The sequence below is a fragment of the Chelonoidis abingdonii genome, chromosome 11, assembly GCF_003597395.2.
Source record: "Chelonoidis abingdonii isolate Lonesome George chromosome 11, CheloAbing_2.0, whole genome shotgun sequence".
Lineage (NCBI taxonomy): Eukaryota > Metazoa > Chordata > Testudines > Testudinidae > Chelonoidis > Chelonoidis abingdonii.
In genome coordinates this window covers 50,350,478-50,361,549 of record NC_133779.1, presented here as the reverse complement: position 1 = coordinate 50,361,549, position 11,072 = coordinate 50,350,478, and the positions used below count along the sequence as shown (strand labels likewise).

Below are 11,072 nucleotides of genomic sequence, written 5' to 3'. Positions count from 1 at the left end.
CGGACCTACCTCACGGGGCAACTGACTGTGCATGAGGTGCTTGGAGATCCTCCAATGAAAAGCCGCTAGCTGCTCCTGTCCTCACATAACAGGGACCTCAGAGCTTCAGCTGCAGGGAGAGCCAACCATCAGCTGCTGCACTCGCCCCCGGGGGGGAACCATTCACCAGCGGCTCAGCACTGTGCCCAGGGCTAGAGCCCAGGGTATGATCGGCGCCAGTAGCCACCACTAGTGACACTGCCTTGACTTGAAAACACATTTTAATCAGGCCCAGGGACCCGAGTCTGCGAGGCCAGGCCTGCAGGTTCCAGGGACCATCTTACTCCGAAACAGGGGGGTCCAGCCCCTGCCATGCTATAGCATCAACGTGCATTTCTCTCCCCCTCTCGCCAGGGGGTGGGTGGGGGGTCTCTCAATACCACCAGCCCCTAAAGTGGCCCCTGCCCCTGGTCTGTGGGTGTGGATGCAGCTCCAGTACATCTCAGGAGTGTCTAGGGTCTGCGCCGACCCTGCTGGGAAGCCGCACACTTGGGGACGTCATAGGGTGACGAACATCTGGAAAGCAGCTGATGTAGCCTCCCTGTGCCAGGAGTGGCACTGAACCAGTGCAAAGGGCAAGTCACAGAGGGCTGATGCCCGTTGGCAACCCCAGCCCAATCCTGTGCACCAGGCCGCCGGCGCCTGGCTTGCCTGCTCCATCACAGACTCGGACAGGCGGCCGCTCATCACCGCCTGCTTCCCCTGGAGAGGCGAGCCCATGACATGCCGCGGGGACCGGCTCAGAACAGCTCCTCAGCGTTCCTGAGCCGGGCATCCCGCAGCTCCCGCAGCCTGAGCAGCACCTCCTGCAGGCCGTGTTCCCCGTGCTGCCTGGCGTCGCGGGTGCGGACGTTCACCGTGCGGCTGGACAGCTCCTTCCTCCCAACCACTGCAAGAGAGAGATGGCGAGGCTGAGGTGGGGCAGACTACAAAGGGGGAGAACCGGGGCCAGCAGCAGGGGACAGCACTTCCTCCCCAGCCCAGCACACCCCTTGGGAAACTCCCCTGCATGCACAGCTCCACACAAGACCCTACAGTGGGTGGCAAGGGCATGAAAGCACCTAGCGAGACCCAGCAGCAGAGATCAGGGGAGAGGGCAGGGACCCAGCCCCCTGTGCATTGGGACTGCTCCAACTCTGCTGCAGCGCCCGCCAGGAAGCGAAGCAGGAGGGCTCTGGCCATCAGCGCAGGCTACGTCGTGGAACGGTGCCCGAGAGCCATGCTACAGCCTGCCCATGAGCATGAGGAATGGGGGCGGGTGCACTCAAAGGCCATCAATTGCATCGCCTCTCGCCCCCACCTCAGCTCAGCAGCTCCAGCAGAGAGTCCAAGATGGATCCCCACCTTCCCCTCTGCCCTAGGGGGGTCCCTGCAGCGCAGGGCTGAGGCACATGGACAGGAGATCATGTGTGGGTGGGGGGGACAATCGTTGCACTCCATTGGTGGCCAGTGGATCCCAAGCACCAGGGCTGTCGTGGGAGCACTTTCGGGACCTGGGAGCCCTGCGGGAAGCAGCTCCTGGGCAATGGGAGGCGTCCCACGCTCCCCAGGGCTGCAGCCAGGTCCTTGTTGCCTTGGCCCTTGCTAATCAGCCCATGGCAGATGGAGGAAGTGGTGAGCTGAGCCAGCGTTACCTGGAGCTCACCCCCCCGGACACAGAGCAGCCGAAGCAGCAAGGGAGCCCGGTGTGTTATCTCTTCCCGCCAGGCTCTGCGGAAGGCTGCAGCTGCCAAGTTCGGTGTGACCAGGAGAAGCCTGGGTTTCCTGGACTTGAGTGCAACCCAAGCCCAGCCCCAGCAGGATCAGCTAGGACATGGAGCAGTTTGGATTAGTTTAGACAGTGAGAGGGATGCTGCGTTCTGAGGAAGAAAGAACTGCTGTCACAGACTACAGGCATGAGTCACCCCGACCCCCCCCACAAATCCAGGGCTGGGAAAAGTCACCCCCAACCCACCGCACAAAGGGTTTGCAAATCCTAACCGAGCCCAGACACTGAGCTCAGCCTAACTTCCCCAAAACACCAGGCTAACAGACGGGCTGAATCACAAGCTTTTGGGACAGGAAGCCTGGCTGATCCCGGTCCACCACAAAGCCAGCACAGGACCCTTTCCCACAGAGCGTTTGCGAGGGCTTTTGTAACACGGCCCAGACCACGCTGCTTCCGTCCCTGCCCTCGGGACACTGTTCCACCGGAAATTAGCAGCACCCAAGAGCTTGCTTGGCCCTTTACAAACCGGGGAAAGAGAGCTCTGCCCCGGACAGCTTCCAGGCCAAGCCATTTTCCATCTCCTTCAGCCTCTTCTGAGGTCCCTTTCCTCGACCCCAGAGGCAGACCTTTGGTGCTAGGACAGTGTGCACTGTCCAAAGGCAGAATTAAGATCCCCTTTCGATAGAAGATCCCCTTAGGTGGATAGAAAGCTGGCTAGATCATTGGGCTCAACGGGTAGTGATCAATGGCTTCATGTCTAGTTGGCAGTCGGTTTCAAGAGGAGACCAAGTGGCTAGGCAGCAGTTCTGCAGAAAAGGACCTAGAGGTTACAGGGGACGAGAAGCTGGATATGAGTTAGCAGTGTGCCCTTGTTGCCAAGCAGGTTAACAGCATTTTGGGCTGTATAAGTAGGGGCACTGCCAGCAGATCAAGGAATGTGATCATTCCCCTCTATTCGACACTGATGAGGCCTCATCTGGAGTACTGGGTCCAGTTTTGGGCCCCCCACTACAAGAAGAATGTGGAAAAATTAGAAAGAGTCCAGCGGAGGGCAACAAAAATGATTAGGGGGCTGGAGCACGACTTATGAGGAGAGGCTGAACGAACTCGGATTGTTTAGTCTGCAGAAGAGAAGAATGAGGGGGGATTTGATAGCTGCTTTCAACTACCTGAAAGGGGATTCCAAAGAGGATGGATCCAGGCTGTTCTCAGTGGTACCTGATGACAGAACAAGGAGTGATGGTCTCAAGTTGCAGTGGGGGAGGTTTAGGTTGGATATTAGGAAAAACTCTTTCACTCAGAGGGTGGTGAAGCACTGGATTGGGTTACCTAGGGAGGTGATGGAATCTGCTTCCTTAGAGGTTTTTAAGGTCAGGCTTGACAAAGCCCTGGCTGGGATGATTTCATTGGGGATTGGTCCTGCTTTGAGCGGGGGGTTGGACTAGATACCTCCTGAGGTCCCTTCCAACCCTGATATTCTATGATTCTCTGATTCCCCTGACTGGGGCTGGTTGCAAGGCTGCTCAGTCTCCCTCCAGTTGCTAACACCCTTGGGGGCGGAGGTGGACGAGACCCCAGCCAGAGATCCACACGGTGCATCCTAGCCATTCTCCCACTCTTCTTGCTGCCTGATGAATCCTCCTATCTGAGGGCGATTGTCCACAGGCTGCACCCCCTGGCTGTGCCGTGGCAAAGCCGCCCCAACCAGACAACCTGGGCCTCAGGAGTTCCTACCTTTCAAGCATTAGCTGAGCTGGACAGAGTTCGCTGAGTCACTAACATGGGGCGAGGGGAAGCAGAGCTGTCTATTTTTAGTGGGACTGCAACAAGTCACAAGCAGCCCAATCGGCTCTGACTAAGCAAAAGGTTCCCCAATCTTCTTGGTCCTTCGGGGCCGGGACGGTGCATCTGGATCCATTCAGAGCAAAGGCCTGGATCTGAAACATTCCCCCTCCCCGCAACCCAAGCACTGCAGCCCTGACGGAGTGAAACTGATTAGAAACCAAAGAGAAACTGCCCTGTCAGCTTGTCTCGCCCCAGCTGAGCGAAGGGCAATGGAGAAACTGGCACTAACAGGAGTGAACTAGACGGAGATGAAGCCACCAGAGGGCTTTGGACACTCAGCTCCCATTGGCTGGGTGTTCAAACCCCTTAGACAGCTCAGACAGTAACAACCTAAAGGTCCTGGGGGTTGGAGTCTAAGTGGCGTAGTGGAGAGAGCACAGGCCTTGAGACAGGTCTACACGAGACACACTGCACAAGTGAAGCTGTGGCACTTTAATGAAGATGCTCTAAACAGACGGGACAGAGCTCTCCCATCGGCGTAGTTAACCCACCTCCCCAAGAGGCGGTAGCTGTGTTAACGGGAGAAGCTTCCCGCCAACAGAGGGCTGTCTACACAGGGGGCTAGGTGGGATACCTACATCGCCATGGGGTATGGACCCTGAGGCACGTACTTATACTGATATAGGCCTGTAGTGTGACCAGACCTCAGGAGAGCTGGGTTCCAGCCCAGCTCTGCCACTGGCCTGTTGAGTGAACTTGAGCAAGTCACTCCCCCCACCCGGGCCTCAGTTTCCCCATCTGTAAAACAGGCTAATGATACGACCTCCTTTGTAAAGCACGTTGCACACTCTCCAGATGATAAGAGCTAGGGATTATCATTAACTGGACACCAACCTCAATCCCTCCAGCCCCTCGCTATCTGAATTCCCCTACTGTTCGGAGTCACGGCCCGGGACGGGGCAAGTCAGGACTTCTGGGATCTATTCTCATCTCTGCCAAACTCATTACAGGAGACAAATACGTTACACGAGCAGGGTGCAGAGAGCTGGAATGGGGCTTCCTGCAAGCGGTTTGGCCAGCTCCCAGCCACCCCAGCCTGTGCCAAGCAAAGCATGCCAGCATCCCACATATCACCACAAGCACTTCTACACATGCTAGGAGAGAGCTCTGTGTGCCCGCAGAGAACTGGCTGAGTTAACAGCCGGGGCTCTGACAGCTGGCCACTCACGGCTGAGCAAGGGAGCAGACCTTGAAAAACTTTACAGTCAGTCACTGACCGCTGAGGTCACAGTAGGTTTGGGGTTCCACCAGAGCTGTGTGAGGGGGCCTTAATGGGGGTGGAAATACCCCGAGAATTCTCCCTGGTGTGGACCTGGTGTAAGGGCTTGGCACCATCCTGCTCCCATATAGGGGCCAGATCGGGAACACGGCTAGAGCACGCTAGACTACAACCAGGGCCCTGCTTCCCAAGGGTGATGGGCAGCAGCGCATGAGTTAGAGCAGCCTCAGGGTCACGGCTTGTAGGCCCTACCATAATACACCTAGCTCAAGATCACTATTAGTCCCTTTACCTGCGCCGGTTGGTGCCAGAGTATAACAGATTGGGACTGAAAGAGCGTAAAGGGGTTGGACGAGCAGGGAAGGGCTGGAGAATCCAGCCAGCGCAGGCGAAGGGCATAGATGAGTATTATATACATGAAGCACTCGTTTAGGGATGAAGAGACCGCACAGACCTAACGAGGTGCATTCCTGACACCCATGGGATGAGTGCTTCGAAAGCCCGTCACGGCACAGACTGGCCAAGAGGGTCCCAACATTTCTTCCGCATCCAGGTTCATTTTAACTCCAGCTTTCTAGGCTCCACACAGTGGCAGGGAACAAAAAGCCTTCGAGCGACTTACATGGGAGGAAGGGAGGGATTTGGGGTGGCGGTTGCCACGGTGACAGATTTGGGAGGCTAGGGGGCTGGCAGAGGAAAGGCCCGTAACCAGGTGACACCAGAGAGCCAGGCTCAATAACTGAACCTGAACTAAGCAGTGTCCCCACTGGCTGAAGGCAGAGCCAGCCTGGCCAGCCTCCCTAAGCACCCTGTGCCATTCCACACACTGCAAGCCCCTGTACAGCAGGTGCAGCTGGAATGGAAGTGTAGCCTGGTGGCTAAAACACTGGTTTGAGAGTCAGGAGTTCAAGTCCCAGCTCTGCCACAGATGCCCCTAATCTCTCCAGGCCTCATTTCCCTCCTTTCTAAAACAGGGAGAATCATCCTTCCTTTATCTAGTAATGCCATGAGCTCTTTGGGGCAGGGACTGTGTCTGTCCTTATGAGCTGTGGTAAACATGGCGGAACCTTGATCCGAGTTTGAGCAGCCGAGGGGTTGCTCTGAGTTGGGGCCTCTAGGCGCTACCGTAATATACCTACCCCAAGGTCTGTGGGAAATCCTATAACTCACCCCACTTGTGCTAGTCGCTGCCTCTGCGGAACTAGGGGGAGGTTGGTTTAGGAGCCTTTGCCGCTCTCCCCACTCCCCAAGGGATGCTGGGAGGGCAAGGAAGGGACCCTCAGGGGCACAGTACAGAGCACGGCCCTGCCCCTTTCCTCAAAGCTCCCTACAAGGGCAGGGCCATGCACCTGCAGCCTGTGTGCCCAGGGAGATGCCACGGATGAGAGAACCCAGCCCGGAGCTGTTACTCCTCTGGCGGATTTGCCACAGGGCTAAAGGGAGGGGGAAGGTCAAGTGCTTCCTGCCCCACAGCCCCAGTCTCTGCCTCCTTCAGCCTGGGTCCTGGAAGCACGGGAGTGCATTCTGGGGGAGCATGAGTGACAGATGTTGCCATGGAAATGGTTGCATCTCCCTCCATAGCCCCACGAGGGAGGGATCTGCGGCACAAGAGCCAGTCCACCCCAGCTCAAACATGTGGCAGCGGGAGGAGCACCCTGTGGCCCAGTGTTCCCAGTCCCGCCGTTAGCAGCAGTGCATTAGCAAGAGGGCTGATGAGGGACAGAAATCATCTCCTGTGACGAGCACCTCTTGCACCAGGGAGCGGGTGTTCAGGGGAAGCGCAATCCAGCTTTCCTACACCCCGAGAGCAGCTGTCTTGCTGTGGCCGGGCGCGCCTCCAGGGACAGGTGGGAAGTGGTTGTTTTAGGAAGCCCTGCCTCACACCCTCGCCCTTACCCAGCTGGAAGTTGTACTGAGCCAGCTGAGCCTTCCGGATTTTCCGGTTCAGGGTGGCACTCCAGTCGGCATCGATGTCCGCCATGAACCCCGCCTGGTGGAACGTCTCGCGGACCTGACACACAGACAGAAACACATCAGAGATCCCAGCCATGAACGGCGCAGGTCGGGCCTGTATCTCGCCACTCACCTCACGGGCATAAACCTCCACATCGGGTCCGACCGGGATCACCATGACTTGGAACGGGGACAGCCACAGAGGCCTGCAAAGTGAGGGAGAGGCTGAGTTCCCTTCGCTTCGTTACACCACAGCCCTCTCCTCCTCCTCCCCCGGCAGGACATTCCCACTCACCCGAGCTTTGTCCATGTTCCGGGGCCAACGCAGGATGGGTCTGGCAGCCCTGGCCACCTTTTCTGTGGGGACTGAGCCCGACACCAGTGCATCTAAAAGCACAGGCCACTAATGCTTAAGCGACTTGTCCAGCGTCACACTGGGAGCAGAACCTAGGACTCCAGCCCGCTGCTCTGTGCACAAGGTCATGCTGCAGCCCTGAGGGCGAGCCCTGGGCATCTGGCTACCTGGCTTCTCTTCCTGACTCCTTGCTGCAGTTTCTTAACAGTAAACGCCCACCCAGAACCATGCATCCGCCCCCTAGGGCAGAGCTTCACTGGATAGTCACAGCGGAAGGGGACATCAGGGAAGGAACCGTAGGGTGAGGGAGTCCCAATGCAGGGTTAGGAGCCAGTGCAACTGTCCTCACCACTTCCGGCTATAGTTCTCAGCCAGGACGGCCAGCATCCTCTCCACAGAGCCCAGCACCGCCCGGTGGATCATCACCGGCCTCTCGGACATGCTGCCATCTTTGCTGTGGGTGAAAAGGATCATGGGAAGCGGTCAATGGGCACTGAATGTATAGAGTGACAAGCAGACCCCTTCCCCGTGCTCCTGTCCTGGGGTCTGACGTGACTGAAAAGGAGGAGAAGGAAGTAACAGTTCGGGGGCTGATTCTGCCTGCAATGTGTTTACATTTGATGGAAATGCCACTCAAAGTTGCTACAGCAATGAAGTGGCTCCAGACGTGGATGAGGTTCCTGTTCCCCCTCAGGTTTTTGCAGGCACAGTTCCCTTTGACGTGAGCAAGAGCTGTGCCTCTAAACACTCTAAAGGCCATGGAAACGTGAGATCACCCGCTTGCCCACCGCGGAAATGCAGCCACCTCTAGGGCGAGACAGTTACACCATAATTTGTCAAATATCATTTTCTTCCTCATTCGAAAGAGGAAGTGAATTAATTTCCAACTTATGTGAAACATGAAGTTCTGAGGCAGGTCTAATGTGTCAGCTTTTCTGGCACGTGGCCAGGAGACCAGGGTCAACACTTCAGCTCTTGCAAAATATGCCAGGTGCAGTCAGATCTTCAGTTAAGGGCTCAAGGTTTCTGGAGTGGGATTCTCCTAAATTCCCAGTGCTGGCTGAGCTCTGCTCCTGGAGCCGTCAGCAGGAATTTTCTCACTAACGTCAATAGGAGCAGGGTGAGGCCAACACTGAGTGTTTATGAAAACCGCACGGCCTAAATTTCCCCTCTCTGCTAACTACCCCGGACATGTTCCCTGGAATTGCAGGAAGAGAAAACCGATATTTATAGGGTGCTTTTCACCCCAAGGATCCCACAGCACCGTATCCACTTGCCTTTATATACCTACGGTATGCCACACAGGGCCACTGAAATGCGGCCATCTTTGGGGCGGAACACGTCAGCTGTTGCACAGCACATGGCAACAGAGTGTTAGATGGGAAGTGAAGAAAGAATGGGGACAAAACTAGCCAGGAATAAAGTGAAGCTGGAAATGAGGGGAAGGTTTCTAGCCTTGAGAGGGAGGGAGGGACCGGACCAGGCTTCCACAAGAGGCAGGGGTGTTGGGGGGGGACAAAGAGCCTAACTAGTTGGAAGCTAAAGCTTGACCTGTTTGTGAATAGGGTGATAGGAGGGGGTTGCCTGCGACAGCAGAGAACTGCTGACCCAGAAGGTGCCTTCCAGTCCTATGTTTCTAACAACAACAGAATCAGAGGAAAACGCAGGGGGGATTCAGAATGCACCTTCTATTGGCAAGATTTGGCCAGGACTAAGGTTCTAGCATCCACTGGTGGTTATGAAAACTCTCAGGCTGGACTCATTGACGGGTGCTCAGGGAGACTGGAAACCCAACAAATATCTTCCCATCTCCTTTAGGCCCCAGGGAAATCCAGAGTTCATTGCTTGTTTTGCTAAGGTGATGGCCAGCATCTTGGCTGACACACCAGGGATTGAACCGGGACCTCCAGATGTTCAGAAAGACTTTGACAAAGTCCTTCACCAAAGGCTCTGACGCAAAGCAAACTGTCAAGGGATAAGGGGGCAAGGTCCTCTCGTGGATCAGGAACTGGTCAAAAATTAGGAAACAAAGGGTAGGAATAAAGGGCCAGTTTTTACAGTGGAGAGAAGTAAATATCAGGGTCCCCCAGGGACCTGTCCTGGACCAGGCCTGTTCAACATACTCATAAATGATCTGGAAAAAGGGCTAAACGGTGAGGTGGCAAAGTTTGCAGACTAGACAAAAGAACTCAAGATAGTTAAGTCCAAAGCAGACTGAAGAGTTACAAAGGGATCTCACAAAACCGGGCGACAAAATGGCAGATGAAATTCAATGTTGACAAATGCAAAGTAACGGACATTAAAAAAACATAATCCCAACTCTACATACAAAATGATGGTGTCTAAATTAGCTGTTACCACTCAAGAAAGAGATCTTGGAGCTTAGTTTTCTGAAAATATCCACTCCATGTGCACCGGCAGTCAAGAAAGACTGGGACTGTTCATCTTACAAAAGAGATGACTGAGGGGGGTTATGATAGAGGTCTATACAATCATGACCGGGGTGGAGAAAGTGAATAAGGAAATGTTATTTACTCCTCCTTCTAACACAAGAGCCAGGGGTCATCAAATGAAATTGACAGGCAGCAGGTTTAAAAACAATCAAAAGAAAGTACACCTCTACCTCAATATAACATGACCTGCTATAACACGAATTCGGATATAACACAGTAAAGCAGTGCTCCGGAGGGGGCGAGGCTGCACACTCCAGTGGATCAAAGCAAGTTCGATATAACGTGGTACGATTTTCTGGCTCCCGAGGACAGCGTTCTATCGAGGTAGAGGTGTATTTCTTCACCCAATACACTGCCAACCTGGGGAAGTCATGGCCAGGCGATGCTGTGAAGGCCACAAGTATATAAGAACTAGGTAAGCTCCTGGAGACTAGATCCATCAATGGCTATTAGCTAAGATGGTCACAGATGCAACCCTACGAAATGGGTGTCCCTAAACCTCTGACTGCAGGAAGCTAGGACAGGATAACTGAGCATGGCTCACTCGATAACTACCCTGTTCTTTTCATTCCCTCTCAAGCACCTGGCACTGGCCACTGTTGGAAAACAGGATACCGGGCTAGATGGACCATTGGTCTGAGCCAGTATGGCCGTTCTTATGTTCTTAAAAGCATGAGCTGATACAGCTTGATCTGATGAGCCAAGGCACCCCAGACTCTCATCCTCTAGAGATCAGGCACCGAGGGGGAGCCGTAACACACGTTCACCATGGGGCTACATCAAGACCCCAACCCTTTCAAAAGCTACCCCCACCATATGATCCTTACTGGCCAGGATGTTGGGTTTAAGGGCTTGTCTACACAACACGTAGCTTGCGGCAAACTGGGAGCGTAAATCTACCTTGGGCTAGTCTGCTGTGCACTAAGCATCCATGCAGCCACTGCTACTGTCCACTACAAAGTTTCCTACTGTGCTTTGACATACCTGGCTTTGAAACTTTTTAGTGCACGGTAGCACCATCTACACGGACAGCTAGTGAGCAGCAGGCTAGCCTGGGTTGGGTTTACCCCCCAGCTCACTACAAACGCCCTGTTTGTATAGACAAGTAGCACCCAGATCTTGCTATACCTGATGTATGTCAGGTTGAACCTCACAGGCATTTGGAAGTCCAGCTGAATGGTAGCACATTGATGGTATCGGCCCAGCGCGTCCTTGAGCTGAATGTCGATCTGAAACAGCAGGTGGAGACGGGTGAGTCACTCATTTCCCAACAGACCCTGGAGGGGCCAGCACTGTAAACAGAACCCTGTCTCCGTGGTGATACAACTTAGCTTATCAGTGCAGGAAAAAAGTCATTACGCATTATCCCCTCCATGCTATTTATGGCTACAGCAGCAGCAACGATCTTTGGGAGGAGTAAGGGATAAGCCCAGACAAAAACTCCAGGCTACAGTCTCGGCTCCAGCTGCCGATTAAGTCCCAGGAAACACCTAGCACATG

At 54.7% G+C, this 11,072-nt stretch overlaps 1 protein-coding gene across 1 annotated transcript in view; it reads right to left on the bottom strand.

The window, feature by feature from the left end:
- Window positions 1-243: 243 nt before the first annotated feature.
- Window positions 244-11,072, bottom strand: part of TARS2 (threonyl-tRNA synthetase 2, mitochondrial) — a 31,407-nt gene continuing 20,578 nt past the window's right edge. The window contains exons 14-18 of the mRNA XM_032790121.2: window positions 10,701-10,801; window positions 7,469-7,573; window positions 6,898-6,970; window positions 6,708-6,822; window positions 244-928 (exon numbers count right to left, since the gene is read on the bottom strand). Of these exons, the coding sequence (XP_032646012.1) occupies window positions 780-928; window positions 6,708-6,822; window positions 6,898-6,970; window positions 7,469-7,573; window positions 10,701-10,801 (543 nt within the window). The 3' untranslated portion in view covers window positions 244-779. The remainder of the gene's footprint in view (window positions 929-6,707; window positions 6,823-6,897; window positions 6,971-7,468; window positions 7,574-10,700; window positions 10,802-11,072) is intronic.